This window comes from Vulpes lagopus, chromosome 4, assembly GCF_018345385.1.
Source record: "Vulpes lagopus strain Blue_001 chromosome 4, ASM1834538v1, whole genome shotgun sequence".
Taxonomy (NCBI): domain Eukaryota; kingdom Metazoa; phylum Chordata; class Mammalia; order Carnivora; family Canidae; genus Vulpes; species Vulpes lagopus.
In genome coordinates, this window is record NC_054827.1 from 62,532,060 (window position 1) to 62,558,914 (window position 26,855).

At 42.1% G+C, this 26,855-nt stretch overlaps 1 protein-coding gene across 1 annotated transcript in view; it reads left to right on the forward strand.

Moving 5' to 3' along the window:
* The window catches only part of PJA2 (praja ring finger ubiquitin ligase 2), a 67,861-nt gene extending 63,936 nt beyond the window's left edge, over nucleotides 1-3,925 (forward strand). Inside the window, exon 10 of the mRNA XM_041752131.1 lies at nucleotides 661-3,925. Within this exon, the coding sequence (XP_041608065.1) occupies nucleotides 661-786 (126 nt within the window). The 3' untranslated portion in view covers nucleotides 787-3,925. The remainder of the gene's footprint in view (nucleotides 1-660) is intronic.
* Nucleotides 3,926-26,855: the final 22,930 nt, after the last annotated feature.

Sequence of the window (26,855 nt, forward strand, 5' to 3'; positions counted from 1 at the left end):
AATGAATGATCTATCACCAGATGACACATCTCCATAGTCTTTGATTGGTCTGAAGATGTACTCACAGTATGACTGCTTTCCCTGCCCCATCTTCCCTCCTAGGTCTACAGTTGATGTCCTTCATCATTTAGAAGGCATTTAACTCTCCATATCTTTTTGAAAAGGAATTATGTGGTTAATAAAGTTTAAGCTCCATGTGTTTAAGTGAGGCTTCAGTATATAGGGAAGTCCATCTTAGGGGACCATTTGTTGTTACAGATATGTGAATTAATTAGGTATGTGGCATCATGGAGTAAATAATAAAACCAATTCAGTTCAGGTGAGGACATGCCCTGTGACTCCTTGCTCACATTCCACCGTAGCACCAGTGCTGAGCAAGGGGTGTAGTAGACCGTCCATTAATACCAAGTGAAAGATGACTGACCTGAAGGACACAAGCACAATTAGGAAACATTATTCACCCTCAGAAAAATTAGAATCTGATTGGGATGAAGAGGAAATAGCATCACAGTTTGCCTCTCTGGATTGTGTGAGTTTGGAGTTGATTCAGTTTTTAGGATAACAGTACTGTTTTGTTTTGTTTTTTTAGTTTGCTAAGATACTGGGTGGCACCCTAAAGACTCTTCCTTTGGCTCTGACCTTATTTTCTTCCCTCTCCAGTCGGGAACGTGCCCCGTGTGCCGCCGCCATTTCCCACCTGCCGTCATAGAGGCATCAGCAGCTGCGTCCTCCGAGACTGAGCAAGAGGCCCCCCCTTCCAGTGACAGCTCGGCGGATGCCCCCTAAACCTTAACCCTCGGATGAGATCACCCTGTCAAAGTCAATCTGCAAATTCCTTCTCAATCTGATGTGCAAATAATTATATATAAATAAATTTAAAATGCTATATATAGTCTATGCCATAGTTTAGAAAGAAGAATATTAACCTTTCTAAACTAAATTTAGGTTTGCAGAAAGTACTAAACATTTTCAAGCTGAATGTTGAAGCAGTGCATCCATTTTCTTTAGTTGACCATGTTGATATCAGTTGTAAAGTCAAGCTTACCAATTAATAACTCTTTCCAGAAGAAATAATCCTATATGTGGCATCTATTACTGGTTTTGTCTGAAGTACTGCCACTAAGTGATTATAATTAAGCTCTCCTATTTGCATCAAATGTGAAGACTGTGATCACAACAGTAGTAAAATTTGGTTTCATTGGAAATAAAAAGAATTCTAAAACATGCTTTTTGATTGGTTGCTTTGCTTTTGCTATATCAGAACCTCTTGGTTCATAATACTGAGGTTTTTTTGTTTTGTTTTCTTTTGTTTTCTTTTGTTTTGTTTTAGGAGGGTGTCTACTCTTCCATCTCTGTTTAAAGTTAAAATGCCAAAAAAAAAAAAAAGGCCAAAATTTTGGCTAAAACATCTCAAAATTTTAAAATCTTAAATGTTGTAATCCCCTTGGAATGGTTAGATAGTAAAACTTTTTTTTTTTCTTTTTCTAAATGGTGGATGTGCTTAGAGTAATGTTAGTAAAGCATGAGTGTTTTACTATGGTTGGTGCTTGAGATAAAGTTAGTAAAGCTTATGAGCAATCTTGTGTGCTCAGTGTTTGGTATGAAATGAATTAGATGGCCTTATGAAATCCTTCTCCCTTTCTACTTGGTTACCGTCATACTTGAAAACATTCATGACATGTTTGTTAAATACTTTTAGATACAGTTTGTTTAAAGTAATTTTGGAAAGTCTGAAAACATACATCAGGTGTTTAAGCATTCATTCTGTTGTATCCCAAGGAGAAATCCAATCCTTAAAAAACTAGAAGGTTAATTGTACCAACTTGTATAAAGCATAAAATTGATGGGGTGTAGGACAGATTTTGGCCACATCTTTTCACAATATATCTAAACCTTACTGTGTTCTAATTTATTCTTTTAAAGTATCCCTGAACAAGGATTTCTCATAGTGCATTTTCAGCGTTTGTTTCTTTAATTTATTTTGATAAAATTATTCACCTGAAAATAAATAATAAAAATGGGTTTGTTTTGAATTAAGCCAAATTAAGCCCTGGGTGAAAGGAGGTGATGACATGATCACCTAGTGACTGTGAGCAGAACTGAACATGTAACACGGTTCCTTTCTGATTTTCCTTTCTCTGAAAGAGAGAAGATCCTGACCCCAGATTTGCACTCTAAAAGAGTTCTGTTCAGATTCTTCTATAAAAGTGAGGAAATGAGCTTTCCTTAGTTGTTTTAATGGGAAATTTGGCCCCCAGGGTCATCCATTATTATATAACCTCAAAATGAGATTGCACAACTTTCCATTTAGGTGGTCACACCCAGTAGGCAAATACGTGCAAATGTGCACGTAATATTTAACTTACAGATGGGATTTGCTATCAGCACCAGAGAATGATAGGTGTCAGAATGCCGCATTTGAGCAAGTAAAATTGTAAAGCACGTAGTGAGTGAGTGTACATCCATCTGAGTAGTACATTGATAATTTGGTTTGGACACGTAAGAGGAATATTTATGGCTTCCCAAATGCAAAATTCCATTTTATTTGTGTAATTTCTCTGAGTATTTATATTCCATCTCTTCCCTCCGTTCTTAAATGAATTTTCACTGTTGGCACATTTGAGGCTTAAATATAAGGAACATAACACTTGCATTCTAATTTTTGCAAAATTGTAAATGTGTGTCTGGTATTTACAGCAAAATACTGTGTATCCTTTTATGGGTAAAACAAAACTGAACATTGCATGCCTGTAATGTGGTGACTTTGTAATTTAGGGGTTCTTTGGGGCTTCTGTGACTTTGGAAATGCTTACATTCAGGCCTTAATGTTGCATTAGCTAGCATGTTCCCCCCTGATGTATATAGTCACTGTTGTATAAACTAATCTTTGCCTGTTTTCTACTCCGTGATATTTCCATACCATATTTCACTGATGAGCAGTTAGCGTCAAGGAGTCAAATCAGATTAAAATTAATCCTCATGTGTATATCGTGGAACTTTGTGGCTAGTGTGGTTTTAAATTTTTCTCTTTTCTTTTTCTCATTTCTTTTTCTGTTGTTTTCCGTTAAGTAATATCGATCAGTTGTGATGCTTACTGGTTAAACTGACATTGCTACAGATTGCTCTGTAGTAAGCCACAAATTCTATTTAGGCAGTATTAAGGGACGTCAGTTTTCTTCTCCTAGTAGCAGCTGTCCCAAAGAAAATATTTCTTCTTTGCCTGTTAAGGTTTAGCTGTTATCTGCCAGTTGTTAAGAGGTTTTGGTTCCAAACTCAACCAGTAGTGTTGAGAGTTGAACTTAAGATAGCTGTTGTACTTTTTGCTTCCCATCTGTTTCTATCCTTCATTCTTGGCTCCCTACTATCTATAAACAGCTGCTGTGAAGGAGAAAAGTTGAATAAGAGTTGGCTTAAAAAAAAATTTTTTTTAAGAAAATTGAGACTTTAGGATTTTCATTGTAACAAGTTGATACAAGCAGAGGCTGAAAAGTTCAGATTCCAAAATATCGTTTGATCCTCTGAAATATTGTTTGGGTCCTTTTGGAAAAGTTAAGAATATATGAAGGTAAGTTAGGAGTAAGTATAAATATGGATAAAAAATACTGTTTCTCTTATTTCTCTGTTAAGTGACTTGACTTTATTTTTTTTGAACATTTTCTTCTTCCTTGTAATATGAATGCTGATATTTAAAGGTAGATCCATGTGGTTTTCTGTTGTGTTTCTTAATTGTTTATCTCTGAGCTAACTCTTAAGATTATTTGTGATTTGGATTTATATATAAGCTGTTAAATATATATGAACTGTTAAAATGGAATGCAAGTTTTCAAAAGCCCAGGTCTAAATGTAATGATTGGTTTATTGTTCAATCACCCCAGTCCATCATTTTCCGTGTAAATCATAAACAATAAACAGGATGTACTCAGTGGTCATTTCTAATATTTAATTGTGTGCAGTCACCTCACTTCTAACATCTGAACCCCTGGGGGATTTGGCGTTAATGGCAGAGAACACGGCTATTAAGAAAGTCTGGAATAGGCTCTCGGGCACGTGATTTTATAGACGTTGAACTCTGACCTAAGAAGGCCGGTCAGAGAGTGTTGTCGGGAAGTGGTGCAGGGACTTCTGGAAGGTTCTCCTGCCGGATGCTCTTCGCCCTCCTGTGGGTTCGGCAAGAGCCCGCCCTCCACACTGACCCAGGACTGCAGGAACCCTCCAGAGTCCAGGACCGAGGCCCACCTCTCCTCGGGCTTCCTCCAGGTCGGGCAGGGGGCAGCGGAAGACTCCTCCGGCCTCCCAAGGGTTCAAGGACCTCACCTCTGCAGAAGGGTAGATGGAGTGCTGCTAGGTTACGCGCACATTCAGTCGGAAGACAGCATTGTGTTGAGAAGCTGTGGGTGTTGAGAAGTGCGATTGCCCTAGAAAACCAGCCTCGGGCCCAGAGGCCGGCGGGCGCGCCGCTTGTCTAGGGCCAGGGCCTGCAAGTGTCTAGGGCTTCCACCGGCCACTGCTGCCGGAGCTTGCGTTGTTAGAAGAGGGTCACCCGGTGTTGGGCCAGCGCAGTGCGGCCTAGACCGGGCCCGGGGCTGCCGCGCTCCCCCCCACCCTGCGCTCGCGCCCCTCGGGGCCAGCCTGGCGTTGGCTCTGACAGTGCCCCTTAGAGCACGGCTCGGCCAGGGGGGTCAGGCTCTGCCGCCCGCGGGAGCGCTTGTGGCCGGCAGGGCCGGGACCGTCCCCGCTGGGCGAGCCGATCCCACTGTTGTCTGCTGAGCTTCGGGCCTTGCCGCCGTCCGCGTCCCGCCACCTCTCTCGGTTTCCTCTTTATTAAGTAATGAATCTAAATTACAGGTTCAGTACTGCTGTTTGTGCACGGGAAAACATTTTTTAAATGTCCTTTGTCGATACACAAAGTCATGGGAAATATGGTTGCTTTCCATCGTTTGATTTTGGCACTATTTTTTTAGGACTGATGAACACTTAGGTGAAAATCATAAAAACATCTTAATCACTTCTCAGAAGTTGAAAGATTTTGACAGGGGAACTTTACTGAAACAAAATTTAACCAATAATTTTACTCAAAGGCCGCATGCCTGGATATGGCAGTTTATTCCATCTTGTATTTTTAGTTTATAGTCAAGATACAGTTTTATAGTGAAAATTAGAGGGAAGAGGTCTTTATGGAAAGATACCACCCCTTAGCCACTCACTGTCAGAAGTTCTACAAAACCAGTATGATTTCCTTTGATTATAAGAGCATCTCTTCTTAATCCATTGAAAAAAAAATACATTTTATTTATTTATTTGTTTGTTTATTTGTTTGTTTATTTGTTTCTTTGTTTGTTTTTATTTGAGACCAAGAGAGCCCGAGCAGAGTGCGGGGGAAGGGATAGAGGGAGAGACAGAAGCAGCTTCCCTGCTGAGCAGAGAGCCCTAGGTGGTATTCGATCTTGGGACCCCGGGGTCATGACCTGAGCCAAAGGCAGACACTTCACCAACTGAGCCACCCAGGCACACACACCCCTCAAAAAATGCATATTTACATTATAAGAATAGTTTTATTTATGAAGTGCTAAGTATTAGACATCGTGTTAGGCTCTCTTTTAGTTCATCTTCATCATGAATCTGCAGGGTGGATTGTTTTGTTCCAACCTCACAAATTAAAAACATTAAAAAAATGAGTCCTGGTTCTCAAGAGCTCAAGGGTTCGCTCTTACTGTGCTCCAACCCTTCCTTGTGGGTTGGAGCAGCCTGTCTGATCCGTGTTAAGACTTGAATAACTTGAGATGCCGTCCGAATTTTAAAAATGAGGAAAAGAAACGGGGCTCCTTGGAATTCTGAAAAATATTTTGTGCCTCCCTGCCGCGTGATTTTGCTAAATGTTAGAGACCCCTTTGCTCCCTCAGTCACCTGCTGCTGACCGAGCTTCTCCTGTCCCGGCTGGTAAAGTGTCTTGGGCACCATCAAGGTCTGCTGAGAACCTCCTAACGGGCCCCCGTAATCTGGGATGCTTGGATCCTTCTGCCGACACCGGGGGCCGTGGGGCATGCTCGGTCTCTTCAGCCGGGAGTCCTGGCTCCCGTGGACACCTGCCTCCAAGTGACTGAGCCCCACCCTTTCCTGCAGCCGCCGGCGTTTGCCCTCCACAACTGTACTCCTGCCAAAGGGTAGAGGACCTTGACCCCCAAACTGTTTCATCAGTAGGAACAGACAACGCACAAAGGATTTCCTTTTTCTTTTTTTAAGATTTTATTTATTTATTCATGAGAGACACAGAGAGAGAGAGACACACACAGGCAGAGAGAAAAGCAGGCTCCCTGTGGGGAGCCCGACGTGGGACTCGATCCCGGGATCCTGGGGTCAGGCCCTGAGCCAAAGGCAGGCGCTAAACTGCTGAGCCCCCCAGGTGTCCCCTCCTTTTGATTTCAATCCTTACATGTGATTCTAAATTCTTTCCAGGGATGTAAGCCATGCCCTTGCTCCATTTATCTTTTATTCCTGTTGTTTGTTTTTTCCTTTTTTTGTTAAAAGACCTCAAGAGGGAGGATCCCCGGGTGGCTCAGTGGTTTGGCACCTGCCTTCATCCCAGGATGTGATCCTGGAGACCCAGGATCGAGTCCCACGTTGGGATCCCCGCAGGGAGCCTGCTTCTCCCTCGGCCTGTGTCTGCCTCTTTCTCTGGGTCTCTCATGAATAAGTAAATAAAATTTTTCTTTAAAAAAAAAAAGAAAAGAAAAAGAAAGAAAGGAGCAGGCCATTTTGGGGCCCCCAGCCTTACCGGGATATTAATTAGCCATTCCCCGGCTTCCCGGTTGGCCCAGCCCCACAGGGGGCGCAGGCCGTGTCCGGAGCCCAGCGAGCCGGCCCGGGCCTCACCGCAGCGGGTCCTCAGGCTTCAGACCGTGGGCTGCGCGGGCTCACTGAGGCACCGCCGACGTCTGACACCCCAGGCAGGTGTGCAGCTCAGGAGTCGTGCGTCATTCACTTGGCCATGTCCTGAAGTGGTCCCCACAATAAGCCCAGTTCATGTTCGTTGTCCTACGGGGTCGCAGATCTATTGTCCCTGGAACGAGGACTCTGAAGACCTACTAGGACCCTTCGGACACGCAGCAGCACTAAGCACAGTCACCCAGCTCTGCCTCCAGGACTTCGTTATTTTCTACCTGCAGGTCCGGACCCTTTAGCCCCATATGGACCCATGAGGCTCCCCCACCCTCACCAACCACGAATCGCTTCTATCTCTGAGCTTGAGGGTTTCTTGGGTTTGGGGTTCTGCGCTGTTTCAGATTTCACATATGGGTGAGATGGCAGTTTATGTCTTTCTCTGTCTGGCTTACGTCACTTGACATGATGCCCTCGGGGCTCCATCCAGGTGGTTGCACACGGCAAGACTTCCTTCCTCTCTGCGGCCGAGTAGCATCCGTGTGTGCGCGTGCATGTGTGTGCGTGTGTGTCTTCACGCATCTCCTTTATCCATTTACCCATCAGTGGACACTTGGGTCGCGTCCGACGTTGGTCACCGTGGATAATGCCGCAACAAACACGGCGGCTCGTAAAGCTTTGAGAATTAGTGTTTTCACATTCTCCAGATAAATGCCCGGAAGCGGAATAGCTGGCTCATGAGGGTCCTGTTTTTAAATTTTTGAGGAACCTCCATACGGTTTCCATAGTGGCCGCGCCAGTTTGCACTCCCGCCAGCCGTAAGGGTTCCCTCCTCTCCGCATCCTTGCCGACACATTGTTTCTTACCATTGGATAATAGCATTTCTTTTTTTCCTTGTATGTGATTTTTTGGGGTATTTTTTCCTTTTTTTAAAAAAATGGAAATTCAAGTTAGTTAACATATAATGTATTATTAATTCAGGGGTAGAACTCAGTGATTCATTAGTTGCCTGTAATACCCAGGGCTCACGTGGGTATCACGTGCCCCCTTCATGCCCATCACTATTACCCCATCCTCCCACCTTCCTCCCCTCCAGCGACCCTCAGGTTGTTCCCTGTAGTCAACAGTCTCTGTGGGTTTGCCTCTCTCTCTGTTTTTATCTTATTATTTTAGTTTTCCTTCCCTTCTCCATGTTCATCCGTTTTATTTCTTAAATTCCACATATGAATGAAATCCCATGGTATTTGTGTTTCTCCGACAGACTTATTTCACGTGGCATAACACACTCCAGTTCCATGCCTGTCACTGCAGATGGCGAGATTTCATTCTTTTCGGTAGTTAATATTCCATTATATATACGCCACGGCCTCTCTGTCCATTCATCCATCAATGGACATCTGGGCTCTTTCCATATTTTGGCTATTGTGGACATTGCTGCTATGAGCATTGGGGTGCAGGTGCCCCTCTGGATCACTCTTTTGGTGTCCTTTGAATAAATACCTAGTAGTGCAATTACTGGGTCACAGGGTAGCTCTATTTTTAACTTTCTGAGGACCCTCCACCCTGTTTTCCAGAGTGACTGCACCCGCTTGCATTCCCACCAACAGTGTGCAATGGCTCCCCTTTCTCTGCCTCCCCACCAACATCTGCTGTTTCCTGACTTATTAATTTTAGCCATCCTGACCGGAGTGAGCCGGTACCTCATTGTGATTCTGATTCCTATTTCCCTGATGCCGAGTGCTGTTGAGCATTTTTTCATGTGTCTGTTGGCCCTTTGTAAGCCTTCTTCGGAGCAGCATCTGTTCATGTCTTCTGCCCATTTCTTGATTGGATTTTTTGGGTTTTGGGTGTTGAGTTTGATAAGTTCTTTATAGATTTTAGTATCCGTGCATACTAACCCTCCATCAGATATGTCATTTGCACATATCTTCTCCCATTCCATAACTTGACTTTTAGTTTTGTCGTTTTTTCCTTTGCTGCACAGAAGCTTTTCAGCTTGATGAAGTCCCAATGGCTTATGTTTACCTTTGTCTCCCTTACCTTTGGAGACGTGTCTAGCAAGCAGTTGCTGCATCTGAGGTCAAAGAGGTTACTGCCTGTGTCCTTCTCTAGGATTTTGGTGGATTCCTGCCTCGCGAATAGGTCTTTCATCCATATTTAATTTATTTTTGTGTACAATGTGAGAAAATGGTCCAGTTCCATTCTTCTGCATGTTCCCATCCAGTTTTCCCAACACTGTTTGTTGAAGGGACTGTCTTTTCTCCATTGGATACTCTTTCCTGCTTTGTCAAACATTAGATGGCCACGGAGTTGAGGGTCCGTTTCCAGGTTCTCTATTCTGTTCCACTGATCTGTGTGTCTGTTTTTGGGCCAGGACCATCTTGTCTTGAGGATCACAGCTTTGTACTACAGCTTGAAGTCCGGAATTGTCATGCCTCCAGGCTTGGTCTTCTTTTTCAACGTGACTTTGGCTATTCAGCTTCCATACAAATTTCAGGATTATTTGTTCCAGCTCTGTGAAAAATGCTAGTGTTATCGCATTTCTAACAGGAGGTATGAGGTGACATCTCATGATTATGATTTGCATCTCCCTGTTGATTAGGGATGTTGAGCATCTTTTCATATGCCTTTGGCCATCTGTATATCTTTCGAGGAAATCTCTCGATTTTGAAAAACAGATTATTTGTTTGTTTTTTCCTGAATTGTATCAGTTCTTCATATATTCTGCATATTAACACCTTACCAGAAATATGATTTGAAAATTTTTCTTTCAGTAGTTTGCCTTTGCTGTGTAGGAGATTAATTTGATATAATCCCACTTGTTTATTTATGCTTTTGTTGTCTTTGTTTCTAGAGTCAGATCCAAAAGTTCATCTCCAAGACCAAGTCAAGGAGCCTACCACCTATGTGTTCTTCTAGGAGTTTTGTGGTTTCAGGTCTCGTGTTCAGGTGTTTGATCCATTTTGAGTTAATTTTTGTGTCTGGTGTAAGATAGTGGTCACATTCTTTTGCATGTGGCTGTGCAGTGTTCCCAGCAGCATTTATTGAAGAGACTGTCCCTTCCCTATTGTATATTCTTGGCTCCTCTATTGTAAATTAAACAACCATATACGTACGGGTTTATTTTGGAGCTCTCCTGTCTCACCAATCTATGTACCTAGTTTTATGCCCTATTACAGTACCCTTTCAATGAGTATGCTTTTTTTTTTAAAGATTTTATTTATTTATTCATGAGAGACACATAGAAAGAGGCAGAGACATAGGCAGAGAGAGAAGCAAACTCCATGCAGGGAGCCCGACATGGGACTCAATCCCGGATCTCCAGGATCATGCCCTGGGCTGAAGGAGGCGCTAAACCACTGAACCCCCCGGGCTGCCCTAGTATAGCTTTTTAATACAATTTGACTATCAGGGAGCACAATGCCTCCAACTTTGTTCTTCTTCTTTTATTTATTTATTTGAGAGAGAGAAAATGCAAGTGGGGGAGGGACATAGGGAGAGGAAGAGGAGAGAGACAATCTCCAGCAGAGTGCAGAGCCTGACTCGGGGTTCAATCCTTTGACCATGAGATCATGACCTGATCTGAAATCAAGAGTTGGACATTTAACAGCCTGAGCTACCCAGGGTGCCCCCCAACTTTGTTCTTTCTCAAGGTTACTTTGGCTATTCATGGTCTTTTGTGGTTCTATACAAATCTTAGAATTGTTTGTTCTATTTCTGTCAAAAATGTCATTGGAATTTTGATAGCAATTGCATTGAATCTGTAGACTGCTTTCTGTGATATGCATATTTTATCCAGTATTAATTCTTCCAATCCATGAGCATAGAATATCTGTCCATTTATTTGTGTCTTCTCCAATTACTTTCCTCAGAGTCGCGCAGTTTTTGGCATACATGTCTTTCACTTTCGTGGTATTTTATTAAATGTATTAACTTTATTCCTAAGTATTTTATTGTTTTTGATGCAACTGGAAATGAGATTGTTTTTTACATTCCCCTTTCTGATAGTTTGTTATTAAAAATGCAACAGATTTTTGTATATTGATTTTTGTATCCTGCAATTTTTGCTGAATCCTTTGATTAGTTCTAACAGCTTTTTTGTGGAATCTTTAGGGTTTTTCTATATATAATATGATGTCATCTGCAAATAGTTACAGTTTTACGTCCTTTCCAAATGTGATGCTTATTTCTTTGTCTTGTCCAGTTCACCGGGATAGGACTTCAATATTATGCTAATAAAAGTGACAACTGTCTTATTGTCTTATTCATGATCTTAGGAATTCCTGAATATGATGTTAGCTATGGGCTTGTCATATACGTCCTTTATTATGCTGAAGTACATTCCCTTTGTATTGACTCTGTTGAGACTTTCAATCATAAACAGATGTTGACTTTAGTCAAATACTTTTTCTGCAACTATTGAGTTGGTCATAGGAATCATATTTTTTTTTAATGTGTTGTATCACATGACTGATTCGTGGATGTTGCACCATTTTTCTACCCTGGGAATAAATTCCACCCACCTATTCGTGGTGGATAATTTCTTTAATGTATTTAGTGAATTCGGTTTGCTAATGTTTTGTTGAGGATTTTTGTGTCTTTGTTATTCAGGAATATGGGCCTGTAATTTTCTCTTTCTCTCTTTTTTTTGGGGGGGGTAAGGGGGATGTCTTTGTCTTGTTTTGGTATCGGAGTAATGCTGGCTTCATAAAATGGGTTTGGGAGTGTCCCCTCCTCTTCTACTTTTTGGAAGAGTCCGAAAATGACTAGTATTAATTATTATTAGAATGTTTGATAAAATTCACCAGTGAAGACATAGGGTCTTGAACTTTCATTTATCAAGGAGTTTTTTGATTACTGATTTGATCTCCTTATTAGTAATCAGTCTATTCAATTTTTTTGCGTTTTTATGATTCAGTCTTAGAAAGTTGTATGTTTCTAAGAATTTATTCATTTCTTCCAGGCTGTTGAATTTATTGGTATATAATTGTTCTAGTAGTCTCCTATGGTCCTGTGGATTTCTGAGGGTCCTGTGATCCACAGAAATCCTGTGGATTTCTTTTTAGTCTTTATTTTAATTATTTCTTCTCTATTCTTTTTTCTTTTTTTCTATGTATGTTGGATTTTCTTCTTTTTCTACTCCCTTGAGGTGTAAAATTAGATCATTTGAGTTTTTTCTTGTTTCTTGAGGTAGGCATTTATCACTATAAGCTTCCCTTTTCACACTGCTTTGGCTGCATCACATACATTTTGCTAAGTTGTATTTTCATTTTCATTTGTCTCAAGGTATATTTTGATGTCTTCATTGACCCATTAGTTGTTTAGTAGCAAGTTATTTAATTGCCACATATTTGTGAAATTTCTAGTTCTCTTCCTCATTGATTTCTAGTCTCACACCATTGTGGTTGGAGAAGATGCTGGATATGATTTCAGTCTTCTTAAATTTATTGCAACTTATTTTGTGGCCTATATAATTTATTCTGGAGAATGTTCCTTGTGCACTTGAGAAGAATGTATACTCTGCTTCTTTTGGATGGAATATTTTGTATCTATCTGTTAAGTCTAATGTGTGGTTTCAGGCTAATGTTTCCTTATTGATTATTTTCTGAATGATCTATCCATTGATACAAATGGGGTGTTAAAGCCTCCCACTTTTATTGAACTGCTGCCTATTTCTTCCTTTAGGTCTGTTAATATTTTTCTGATTACAGCATTTGTTTTAAAGTCTATGCTGTCTAATATAAGTATAGCCATTCTAGTTTTCCATTTGCATGGAATATCTTTCTCAAATTTTTCACTTTTAGTCTGTGTGTGTGTGTGTCTTTGCATCTGAAGTGAGTCTCTTATAGGCAGCACATAGGTGGGTCTTGTGTTTTTACCCACTCAGCTACTCTGTGCCTTTTGATTAAGGAATTTAGTCCATTTTCACTTAAAGTAATTATTGACAGATATGTAGTTATTAACAGCTTAATTGTTTTCTGGCTCTTTGTAGTTCCACTTTGTTCCTTTCTTCTTCCTTTGTTCTCTTTCTTTGTGGTTTGATGACTTTCTTTAGTGTCTGCTTAGATTTCTTCCTCATTATCTTTTGTGTATCTACTAGATTTTTGCTTTGTGGTTATCATGAGGGTTACATGGTGAAAAAAAAATTGGCTGATAGTCTTATGGAGGCTCCCTTGTGTGTAACAAGTTGCTTTTCTCTTGCTATTTTTAAGATTCTCTTATCATCTTTAACTTTTGACATTTTAATTAAATGTGTCTTGGTGTGGGTCTCTTTGGGTTCATCTTACTTGGAACTCTGTGGGTCTCATGGATATGGATGTCTGTCTGTTTCCTCCCCCAGGTTAGGAAGTTTTCAACCATTATTTCTTGAAATAAGGTTTTTGTCCCTTTCTGTCTTTCTTTTTCTGGGACTCCTATAACATGATATTGACCCATAAGTTTCTTGAGCCATCTTTACTTTTTAAATTCTTTTTTTTTTTTTTTTGCTCTTGCTCTGATTGAGTAAATTCTGCTCCCCTGTCTTTGAAGCGAGGGATCCTTTCTTTTGCTTTATCTAGTCTTTATTGAACACTTCTAGTCTATTTTCAGCTCGGTTATTCTTCAGCTCTATGACTTCTATTTGGTATTTTTATGTATTTTCCAACTCTTTGTTGAAATTCTCGCTGTGTTGGATGGGACTGTTTTGATATCAATGTTCAAAGAGTTCAAAGAAGAAGAAAAATGCCAAATCTTTAAGTTTTAAAGTTGAAATAGGCAAAGTTATCAGAGAATGGGATGAAGCACTATGAGTAAAGGAGAAAAGGCTCAGCTAGGGATTGAACCAGAATGGGCTTATGGAAAGAAAGGACGGCCTGATGCCCAAATTCTGCCAAATGCAAAACTCATTTTTGAAGTGGAATTAGTGGACATTGACTGACATAGCAATGCTTCAGATATAAAGACATCAGCAACAATAGAACATGGCCTTGAAGAAACTTGTGTAACTAATTAGAGCTGGTTGCTCTTGTAAGGGAAGAGTCAGCTGGAAAATTCAAGAATGAAGATATTGTTTACTCAATCCCCAACTTCTAATATATATAATCCATTATAATTCCCTGAAGTTTGAAATATTTTACTACAGCTATGTAAAATATTGGTTAAGGAGAAATGACTTTCCTTTTACCTCATAATGTAAACTAAAAGGCTCACTAAAAATGTATTCAATGTCTTGAAAAAAAGAAAGAAATTCTCGCTGTGTTTATCCATGCTTCTCCCAAGTTCAGTCAGTGTCTTTAGACCATTACTTTAAACTCTTCATCGCGTAGATAAATCTCTCCATTTATTACGATATTTTTCCTGAGGTTTTATCTTGTTCTTTGTTTCCTCTTTTTACTTGATTCTCTGTGTTTGTTTTTATGTATTAGATGGAACAGCTGTCTCTCCTAGACTGGCCTCATGTAGAAGATAAACCTTATCATTTGCCTTGTCCTACCTCTTGGTTGTCTCTCAGGCTTTTGTGATTGTCCAAGCAGCCTATCTGGTTTTCAGTGTGACAGTACTTGAAGTGTGCTAAGATCTGTCAGTGTCCCAAAGAGGGAGATCTGAGTGAGCACCTAGATTCAGGCTGATTGGAAGTCAGATCTGTAGGCAGCAGCTTTTAGAGTATGCAAGTAGATGCACTCCTGTAGGACTGCAGGTGTCAGCCCTCGAGACTACCATACCAGGTAAGCTGGAGGTACCCCCTGGGTACCTGGGTAACAGTCACAAAGCTCAGGGCTCCAGACAAGCCTTTCTTAGAGACACTCTCTTTCTTAGAGATGCTGGTGAGCTCTAGTGTGGCAGGGAAGAGCACAGAGATAGTGTGTCACCTGGCCTGTGTTCCTGGGGAACCCCTCCTTAGGCCTCTAGATGTGCACCAAACCTGAAGCCTGTCCCCCAGGCTCCAGAATAAGCAAACAGGCCTCTTTATTTGAATGCGTGGGCTTGTGTTTCAGTCTGCTATCTCTGCAGTGCCCGGGGAGCAGGGTGCTAAAACTATCTTTCTGATTGTTACAGTCCCCGGAGACCCAGGAATTCAGCTCCTGTGGCCTACAGAACTGTATTATCAAGGGACATCCCTGGGCTGCAGCTACAAAAGCCAGGGCACCAGGCATAAGAACCAGGGCGTCAGGCATCTATAAAAGCTCCCCTGCAGAAGATGCAGAGAGAGAGAGCAAAGATGGAGCCCACTGGCTAGAGGGTATAGAAGTCATCTGCTGAGTGGAAAAAGTTAGAAAATAAAAGGCATCTGCCAACATTAGCAAGGTGGAGCAAGGGCATGAAAATGGTGCCTGCCGTCTCCTTCATCCATGGAAAATACCCCAACAGACACTGCCTCTCTGGATGATGCTTTAAGATTAGCAAATGAATCTCTTTTACATAAAGTCTGGGCATTTTTCAAATAGCTGCTTCTACACTGGACCTTAGGTGAGTGAGTCCACACACATGAACCCTTCCAGAGACATCACACTCAGTTCACCACAGCCCCATGGGTCTCGCAGAAGGGAGCCTCACTGGTTTTCATGTTTTGGGGGCTCATCTGTTGGGTGCAGGTCTTCAAATCTGGAGTGTCTGCTGTGGGGTGTGAACAGTTCACTCCTCAGGGTGAGGCTTTGGGTTCGTAAGTTCCCTCCTGATTGTGGGTTGCTGTGCTGGTGAGACCCTGTCTCAGCCTCTCCCGCCCCCTTCACTGTGGGCTTCTTCCTGTTTGCCCACGTGTAGGAGCTGTTCAGCTGGTGTTTAGGTCTTTTCCAGAGGAAATTGTTCCATACGTAGCTGTAGATTCAGTGTGTCCATAGTGGGGATGAGTTCCGACTCTGTCTACAGAACAGAGCCAGAAAAATAAGTGAACAGCAAATGATGAAGGTAGGTTACAAAGACTTAGAGCAGGCGAGATAGGCCAGATCGGGATAATCTGGGCATCAGAAGAAATAATGATGATGAAAAACTATAACCCATGAAACGAAATAGGAAACTATAAATCCATTCAGACATAAATAAATGAAATTTGATTGACAAATAATATTTTACATAATCTCAAAGTACTTCTCCACAGAACACTTATTAATTGCAAAGGGGAAAAAAGTTAACTTTATAGTGAAAACATCTGCAGACGTCACCTTTTAAAGTTGTCAAAGAGAATAATCAATAATGAGACACATTAAAACCCTGTGCCACCTCATAGAGGGCCTCTAGAAGATCTTCTGTCATATTCCTGCAAAAGATGTAAAATCTAAATCTAACTATGAAGAAATATCAGAAAAACCCAAGTAGAGGAAAGTTCCAAAGGTGACTGGCCTATCCTCTTCAAGAGATATGAGGTCAGGAAAGTCAGAGAGAAACCGAGAAACTGTTCTACATCAAAGGGGTCTTCACAGACATGACAAATGCAGCGCATGGTTCAGAAGTGGACCTTTTTGATTAAACTGGAGTGAGGTCTGAGGCTTAGATGGTAGCAATATATCATCCTCAGGCTTCCCAGGACGGTGGCCTGGTAAAACTGCTGCATACCCTCCTAGATCTGAGTCTAGAAAAAGGATTGTTTTCAGTAGCATCCCCAGCAGCCCAGACATTCAATATTATTAGCATAACTTTGGTCGTACTCATTACTCCTCCAATCACTGTGACCAGCAGGAAGAGCTGCTGTGTTTGTCAGGCCTGAGTCACATATTTGAGCACAAGGCCACCCGGGGAGTTTTGGATGGAATTCCACGGACCAATGGACTAGCAGTGGGGAACGGTGGGGCCCAGTGGAAAAGTAGGAGAAAGAAGGGTAAATGAGAGCTAGGAAGGCAAATGTCCACAAATGTCCAAAATATACACAGCTACATGGTCATAAAAATCTACCAATCTCTTTCAAAACTATTTATTTACTTCTACATGGTGCAATTTTGAAAATCTGTGATTTTCATATGCTCCCAGCAGTTTGGCAATAGAAAATAATTTCTGCCTACTGTCAGTTACTTAACATTTCTGTCCAATTTGAATCTAAATCCTAGCATGTTCTAGAATTAGTAAACCATGTTCTTTGTCTTTTTTAGACAGGTTCAGTTGTTTTGTTCATATGTTTTTTTCATACCTGTAAGAAATCATGGTTTGATCAGAAGTCCAACAAATGGTCTCTCTGAGCTCTTTAAAAATCAAAAAAAAAAATTTCCTTGGCTAAGAAAGTCTGTCAGTAAGTCATTTTAGCAAATTTTCATATTCTAGTTTCTAATTATATTTGAATTAACTTACTTTCTATAAGTGCTTCAAGTCTTTGCATAGCCTTCTTGAGACCCACATTGATGGAGGGATTAGGCTCTATTTGCCTGTGAATGTTAAATAAAAAATATAAACCATTTTCCTGCAGTCCTGGGCCTTATCTTCCCCACTGTCGAATAACGTCATTCAAGATTTCGTGAGTTTAGGCCTACACACTGATGCAACAGTATCATACCAGACTTCTCCATCCCGAATTCCTGATGAATAAATAAATGAGACTCGGATTTTTAAAAAAAATCTAATGAAGATTCCAAAGAGTCTTGGAGACAGAACTGATGTCACCAAAGCAATTTTCCAATTTTTCTTTTATATTTTCTATTACAAGAATATCATATTGGGACGCCTAGGTGGCTAGTGGTGGAGCATCTGCCTTCGGCTCAGGGAGTGACCCTGGGGTCCCGGGATTGAGTCCCACGTTGGGCTCCCTTTATGGAGCCTGCTTCTCCCTCTGGCTATGTCTCTGTCTCTCTCCCTGTGTCTCTCATGAATAAATAAATACAATCTTAAAAAAAAACAAGAATATCATATTAAGGTCTGTTTAAAATTTGGAAGGTAAATTTAGCACTTAGTATGTAATAAGTTATGGCTATGATGATGTCAAGATTTAGAATAGCTGTGTTAAAGGCCCAGTTTCTACTACTTTCAGAAACCCTACTTGCTCTGTCCACATCAGATAGTATGCATCATTTTCTATCTTTCTGGTTTTGGTATTTGCAATGATCTTAGTCATAATTAATTACTAATATAGGATGGTAATTATTTAGTGATGTCTCAAATCCTTAGGAATAGATTGAGCTGAGTGCCCAATACTTCTTTAACAATGTGCACAGACATCATTAAATCTTGTATATAGCATTCTGACTTCTCTGAAACAACAAACTCAAAAATCTTCAATCTGGTTTCTCAAAACAAGCTTCAGAGGTTGCTGGGAGGTGGATTATGGTCAGAATTAATGTATTACCTACCTGCACTTCTTTACTAATTGCAGGTAACAGTTTACAGATTTTTTTTTCCCTGTGGCCTAACCCAATCTTCCACTTTTCCCTATAGATGATTTTACCCAGGGAAAATCAGAAGTCAGAGAATGAGAAAGCTGGAAGCAACTTTAGAGGTCATGAGAGATACTCCATGATTGGTGGTTTAGATTCTTATGAAAATTGAAAAAAAAAAACATACTAGCACACTCCCTGAGAACATGCATATTAAAAAAATATTTGCAGAACTTCTCAGATCCCAGAAAAAGAATCTGGGTGTCTCGGGCTTGTAAGATTATTGAGATGAAGTGACTTGCTCAAGACCACAGAACAAGCTGATGAAGTCGGGGCTCAAGCCTAAAGCACAGGGGACTCCTGGCTACCTGAGATTATTACCTGAGGCCCTGCTGCTACACAGCTGCCATGGGGGCCTTCACAGGAAGACATTGTCTAACAGACCAAACAGTCATAAAGTTTCTCCCTGTTCAAATATTCTGCTCCATTTAGTGTTGATTCCCAGCAATTACATCAATGACTTTGTTGATTGGCCTCCAGGATCATCCGTCGTTTAGAATATCCAACAATGCATTGTTAATACAGTGAACGTTGACCACAAAGAGAAAAGGCAAATCGTACCAAAGGTGTGGGGTTTCATGAGGTTGATGGAAGTGTTGTTAGAAAACTGCCTAAAAATCACACATGCTCAGACTTTGATAACCAAGGCCCCGGAGGGTTAGACTTCTTGACAGCTAAGAGGAGAGAGGGACACGGAGACTGTCTAGCTAAGCCCTCCGAAAGAGAATACTTGGCTGTGAACATGTTTAAGAGAATCCCTTGGGGAGACCAATGAAGCCCCTCACCCATTTTTATTAAGTGATCCTCTTTAGGGTCATTTAAATTTCAAATGCAACTTGGAATATGCTGAAGTATAGTTTTGTTGGGAAGTAACACCAAACTCTGCAGGCTTTAATTTTTTACATCCTACAGAAACTTTTCTTTTCACTAACTGTACAATTTTGTTCCATTTTAAGTGAGCTCGCTTTAGATTGCTGCTTTTTCCCTTTACCCATTATTCTTAGATAATGGGTTTGTGCTTTACTTCATCCTAACTTCAAGAAGCAGAAACTTCTTTTATGTGTTGATCTTTAATTTCATGCTTCTGATCCCCAAAAACAAAGTGACTGGAGGACTGTCATTTTGTAAGTCTCCCTCTAGGATTTTTTTCAACCAGGTTCACAGATACAGAGCATCAATAATAACCTCTGGGCAATAAAATTGTTGTGCTACAAATTGAGTAAATTTTGATTAACTGGGAAGAACTTTTCTGAAACTCCATGTGCAGCATAACTCAATATTGTTTTGAAAAATGAGAATGTCATTGAAACCAAAGGGCATAGACATGAAATAGATGAATTCTGGGTTATTTATTGAATGCCTCTCATAGATAGAATTTTATAAAGTCTTATGTGGTTTGAATAATTTGTGACTGTACATGCTTCTGTTCCCAGACATTTTAATCATTAATGATACTGCAGCATAAAACACCCCCAAGACATTTTTACTCTCTTTGGTAATCTAAGAATGAATTATGAAGTTAACCTTGATAATTAGATTATTTGGGGTTATCCAGAAGAATGGAATTACTGTTAATTTAAACCATTGATCAGTTTCTTATTGGGACTTTACAATGGCAGTCAAATTCGGGGGCTCATACTTAGGCACCTCTTCTGCTTAGGTAGCTGTCCAACATCTTTATAGTTTTTGCCCCAGTTTTTCTAAGGCTGAATACCAATGGCAGCATAGGGTTACTGGTAGGGTGACCATATAATTTATCACCTGAACTAGGGCAACTTTGAGGGGATACTTTTAATGAGCGTGCTGGGGTGTGAACAAGATTATCCCAGTACACAAGGACATGTGCCCACTGTACCTACTAATGGCCTGTTGGATCTTAGCGCTCAAGAGTCAGGGACTCCTGGCTCATTGTTTACAAAACTCCTCTACCCAAGACCCAGGTCCTGACTTATCAGGACACCGTGCCTCTTGGAAGCAGCTTCCCCAGGCACCCTCTGTACCTAGGAGAAGGCAAGCTCTGCTGCAGAGGATCAGCCCGGACCTAGCCCTTGGGATCTTCACCTCTACTTACTTACTTGTCCTCATTGGTTGAACTCTCTTTAGTAGGTCAAGGCTGAAATGAGATCCCAAGGATGAGAATGGAGTAAATCCCACCTAAGCACAGAAGGCTGAGCTGTGGTGTGTATGTGTCTGTGTGTATGTGAGACAGAGTGAGAGAGAGAAGATAATGATGAAATGGCGACAGCATGGAATCTTGTCACGAGTCCTGACCTTTTCGGACTAATGGTATGTTCTTTAATCTCTTTGAGCCCCAGTTTATCCATATATAAAGTGAAAAGGATATGAATCTCTACCTAACACGGTTGTTATAAGACCGAACAGTTTGCCTACCGTGCTCCATATCTAGTCTCCCCTTCTCCCTTTGGTGATAGAATTGGCCAAGTTCTAATGGGGCACACACTCTCCAAACCAGCTGTTACATCCACCAGCTTTTCTCGTAGTTCTGGTGAAGAGGTTGCCTACAGCTTCCTGAATTCATCCTCGCAAAGAAGCTGTCGCCCTCCCCTCCCTCTTTCCCCCTTTATTCTGGTGAGGGAATGGCAATAACTGGAACAGCTAGCCTGGACCCAGAGATGACACCACCGTGCAGTGGAGACAATCACTTCTATATTAACACATGAGAGAAAAATCAGCGTTGGCCTCACTTCAGACTGTACTTGGGGGCTGTAACTGAGACAAACAGAGCAGTGGCTTTGAAAGCTCCATAGAGATGGAGTCAAAAGGTACGTGTTGTAGCCCTGCTCTGTTGCTTGCATGACCTTGAGCATCTCTAAATGTCACTTTTCTCATCTTGTATTAGTATAAATAATACCTGAGAGGCCGGTGATATGAAATAATGAATAAATATAGCACACCGTTACCACTTTTCTTTCTGAACCAGGGTTCATCTCCATGAGTTTACTCATTCATTTGCAGCCATTTAAGGATCCAGGCACTATCCAAGACGTGAAGTTATCTAGCGTTGCATAAGTCACCGGAAGTTTCCGAGCCTCCTGTGGGCAGAGAATAAATAGATCAACAAGAAATCAGCTTCCTCAAATAGGGAGAAAATTCCAAGTACCAGTTATCTGAGAACGCACGGGGGTGTTACCAGGACAATGTTGACCCCCAAGGCAGGCACCACTGCTGAGTCCTTTATTGTCGTTCTTCAAGGAGGTTAGTAGCTGAGAATTTTATGTCAGAAATGCCTGGCTTTGAATCTCCGTTCCTCTAACGCCAGGCATCTGACCTTACATAAGTCACTCCACCTCTTGGAGTTTCGTTTATTCTCATACATAAGATATGAAAAATGACACTAATTTCAGCAATCCCATTGGAAGGCTTCCATGGGATATTGTATGTGGAATGCCTGGCACAGGCATTATTGAATGCCTGACTCAATAAAAACACAGTACGTATATTTAGTTCTTGTATAGGCCTAGAATCCAATGAGAAATCACTAGGCCAGTCCATCACTTCATAGAGGTACTGAGGTGGAAACTGGAGGCTTCAAGACTCTCCCTGGAATCCCACAAAGCCTCGTTGGAGTCCTCTAGCCTTCCCTGGTCTGCCTTCTCTCAGGGCCCACACAGACGCCCCTCTGATGCTCTCGGCCACACCATCACTCTCTGCGAGCTTTGTCTTAGGACATTCCACATGGCTGTGTCTTGTTCCCACATTCAATAAAAAATATAAGCTCCTTGAGAGGAGAGACGACTTACCATCCTTCTCCTTCACTTGTGTTTTCCAAAGTGCTTTTAGGTACAGACGGTGCTTAACTAACGTGGGAATGAATGAAAGAATGAACAAAGAGATAAAGAAGAACTCTCCGGTGATTACCCTTGCCTCCCTCCATTCCCATCTACTGCGTATCTTCTATTTGCCTTGGAATCCGTTGTCCGCCCTTCTCCGTCCTGTCTCAGGAGGCCAGGTCAACATGCCCTTTTGTCATCTGACTTCTGACAGCCTTGCTGAAGGAGAGGCAGTGGGCAAGAGGGTGAGGTCTGGACTAGCAGGTTCCCTTTATAAAACGACTCTTCCTGAGTTTCTGCAGCTGTTCCATCTCTCTAAGGCCCAGGGGTGGTAGCTCCCTGCTGTTGCTGGCCCTGGGAATCTCCTTTCTACCCCAACCCCCACCCACACCATTGTAAGGCATCCATTTTCAAAACTACTCTCAAATTAGTTACTTTAGATCTGCCATTTTTTCCCCCAAGGACACTAAGATATCTCATATATGGGAACCCGGGTAGATGCAAGCGTGTCCTCTTCTAGATTAGGATTTGGGATCCATTTGTTGTAGAAGAGCAGATTCCACCTCTCCCCTTGGTAAACTTCCATTGTTTCCCAACCACACCGGATTGCTCTGAGCTGCTATAACTTGGGCAAATTAGGATGAAGCTGCCCGTTGTCTTGAAGAACTAAGGGAGTCGTTCATAAGGATTACAGAATTTACCAGGCATGAACCATTGCTGACAGTTAAATGTTTTTAAGAAGAGTAAAATAAAATGTCACATCATGGAAGAACTAAAAATACTTTTGAAAGTGTATATTGTGCATGAGTTTTTTTCTGAGTTGCCAGGCTGTGGGTGTTGAGGACTCTTCAGAAGATTTGGTCTGTCATGTTTAGATGGTAGGTGGCAAAAGAAAGTCTTCTTTAAAAATTTCAGGATGTTCATTCCATTGTCTCTTGCTTAAGTGTGAATTATAGAATGTTGGATCCAAAAATAATTCGTGCTGGAGCAGTGAAGGCCACTTGGCAGCAGCCAGGGAGGACAGGTCACCCGGGGAATGGTGTTTCCCAACTACGCCCTCCTGGCGCTCAGGCCACCACCTAGATTACTCTTGCAACTGCTTCTCATGAAGACAGAACATTGTCTATCAAATAAAATCTTAGAAATGGCAAGGGAGGGTCAATATTTTGGAGTTTCCGTAGGAAAAAGCAGTAAGATATTTTCACTTGCAACATTAACATGTCCAAAGAAGAACATGTGACTGATACACATAAGTAAGACAGCAAAAACAGGATTTGTGCCTGGCTGCAGTTACCGCAGTCACGAGGGACAGATGACAGGTGGGTTGGTGGCAAGTGGCCCACAGCATGTGCTTGTCATTGAGATGAGCTTGCCCCTCAGTCCCAAACCTTTCCTCAGGGGATTCACGGGAAAGCCAGGAACGGTGAAACTCAAGTGAGGAGTGGAGTACAGGCTGCCTGGTACCTGAGGTCGCTACGTGAACATGCGGCTTGCGAACTCAGAAGGATACATAGATGGAGCAGTGTCCGGACATTTGGGTGAAGTTTTATAAGGTATAATAATGCTTTTTGTATCAGGGATGTTGAAGAAGAGGAAGAAGATGGGCAATGAGAGAACAGCATCTTCTGTGGGGAACTTTTTAATATATATTTCTGGACAATAAACACGCCTTTTTCAGAAGAAGAACAAGAGGAGGGGGAGGAGGAGAAGAAGAAATTAACTGTTAGAACAGGTTTGGAAATAACGTTTGCTACAACTTTGGTATTTATCTTTCTGGGGGTCGCCTGCCCAGAGTTTCTCTCCCCAGAAGGGAAAAGAGAGAGACCTTGTGTTTGGTCAGCTTGCGCAAGTGCATGCGAAGTCTCTGCAGAGAAGGTAAGCAGCATCTATGATTCGGCCACTAGTCTCCCTTCTGTTCCAGTATTCAAACCAATTATTTTTCTGATTTATTCATTGAACAGAAGTTATAGGTACTGGATATACATCCTTGAGCCAATCAAACCAGTTTAACTCACTTATTCTAGGGACACCCGGGGGGCTCAGTGGTTGAGCGTCTGCCTTCAGCCCAGGGCGTGATCCCGGGGTCCGGGGATCGAGTCCCATGTCGGGCTCCCCAAAGGGAGCCTATTTCTCCCTCTGCCTGTGTCTCTGCCTCTCTCTCTCTCTCTCCCTCTCTGTTTCTCATGCATAAATAAACAAATCCTTAAAAAAATAACTCTCTCATTCTAAAAAGGGCAGCTAAGTACTAAAAGAATGAACAAAGCAACTACAAAAGTCCAATCATCTGCGCATGCCCTGCTTTCAAAGAAAAACATGCAAATAAAGGCTCTTTGTGAAAACTGGAGCCAGGCCTTGGGTCACATTACTGTTACCACCCCTGGCACCAGGTACAGACACACCTTATCCGAGAGATACCCTGGAGCTAGACCTGTAAACGCTATTGGAGTTGCAGATGCACTGAGGGGTTAAGAGCACAAAATTTAGGGTAGCAAGAGTCTGTGACCCAAAGCCAAGACTCAGTCCTCTCTGGGCATGTAGGACCCCACGTGCTTTCCAGAGATCCCTGGAAGGAAATGTTTGCATATTCCAGGTGTGATGCCTTTTAGTGACAAGGTGCTTGCCTTTGTGTCTGAACCAAACGTCATTTGCCTTTGCCAGTGCAAAGGTTAACAGCACATAATTTTTTAAAAATCCCTTCCTGCTTAGTTCTATCCCTCTATTCATATTACAAGAAATATAAGACTCTGGCAAATGAGTGTTACTTGGGAGCAGCCATGTGCTGGTTGTCAGTTTATCATCCCTTGGAGAGATCCTGGCAGCAAGCGAAACCAAGATGGAGGAAAGCAGAGCCTGGGCCTGGAAAGAGGAACAGATATATGGTGACTGAGGTATTATTTTTATGATTGTTACCGCCGTTGCAATCGTTGTGGATATGTGGGTGGAAGTTCAATGTGGAACAACGGTGTTTGAGAGTTCTGCGTTCCAAGCGCCACCCAATGCTGGTTGCACGCTTGAGTCCCTGGGGAGCTGATGAAAGGACATATCTGTAGGGCCTTCCCTTGGATATTCTGGTTAGTAAGTCTGAAGTAGGGCCCAGGAATCTTCAGTTTAAAGAAATTCTCCAGGTTACTTTGAAGGACAGCCAGCAACAAGACCCACTGATCTTGGCCAATTCTATCCGATAGAGAAGAACAGCAGTGGTTTCTGTGGAAGCATCAATGCCATGGAGTTCCCGAGCCCATTCGTTCCATGAGTGGGCAAATTTACGTACAAACTCCATGCCAGTATTATAATGCTAAAGGTGGCCCCTCTCTACTTCCCTGCTTTGACACTAACTTGTTCCCAGGAACAACCCAGGACCAGTTTTCTCCCTCCTTTTCTGTTGACCACTTCTGTGTGTGTGTGTGTGTGTGTGTGTGTGTGTGTGTGTGTGTGTCTAGAGGGAGGGAAGACAGGGAAGAGTCCTCAACACTTTCCTTGTTCTTCGTGTGGCAGTTTCTAGACTCCTCTGCACATCACCTAGGAGGGTAAAGAGTGTTTAAAATACAGTTCCCTGGAGGCTAGGTTTGTTGGGTCGGAACTGTAAGGTAGGCCACTCGGGTAATACATGCACGCCCCCGTCAGAATGGCCTATGCTCCCTAATTCCTTCTTCCTTCCAGCTTCCCGAACGCCCCTGCTCCTCCTTGAACATCGGCCTCGGTATTTCCATGTTCTCTACAGACACTCCTCTGAGTGGATTCGTCATGCCCTGGGCAGCGCTATTCCCTGCAGTGGAACAGTAGCCAGTGGATCCATGAAAAGTCAGACAAGGCGGAAGGAAGGAAGGGAAGCGGGGAAATGTCCCGCTTCACTGAAGGATACATGATGTTTCACCATAAACATGGTGTTTATGCTAAAAAGAAAATAAAACTATGATTGCATGTAAACAGGGAATCCTTAATGTAAACTAATAAATGCATTTATGCTGCAAAATAAGCCAGAATCCAATAACACATTCTAAAATATCTACACGTTGTAGAGGGGCAGAGTTGTCAAATCAGCTCTATAAATTCTCACCAGCAGACACACATTGAGCTTCTATTTGGTAGCCATGTTAAAGCAGTGAAGCTCATTAAGCATTGCTTTTTAACTTAGCAGCAACACTCCGGAGATATCCTGTGAAAAGACAAAGGTGTGTGAGTATAAGTGAAACAAAATGTGTAGCTCAATTGAAGCTTAAACTGCATTTTATCTCCAGTACAGGAATGGTCCTGTGGACTTGTGCCAAATATCTTTAAGGAAAAATGCAACCTCATCCTGGTGTGTGTGCATGTGTGGGAGCATGCACACATGTGCATATACACAACATCTTAAAATTAAGAATGGAGCATTTCCAGACATATGGCAGTCAACCAAAGTACATAAAAATCTTACAACCCCAGATTCCTACTAAGGCCACTGCAGAAGAGAGAACGAAGGTGTCTGAGGAGGCCAGACAGGCTGCGATGTGTTTAGGCTGTAGGCTGAATAGTGGGTCTCCACAAAATTTATGTTGGAACCCAACCCCTGATGGGATGATATTTGTAAGTGGAGCCTTTGGGAAGTGCTGAGGTCATGAGGTTAGGGCCCTGATGCATGGGATTAGTATCCCTATGAAAGAGACCCCATGGCGCTCTCTCCTCTTCTACCGTGCGAGGATACAGAAGGAAAATGCCAGTGTGCAAGCCTGGAAGTGGGCTCCCGCCAGGCTCAGAATCTGCCAGCGACCTCATCTTGGACTTCCCAGCCTCCGGAACAGTGAAACCTAAATTTCTGTTGTTTCCAAGCCACCCGCTCTAAGGTGTCCTGCGATAGCTTCTCAAATGGACTGGAACAGTC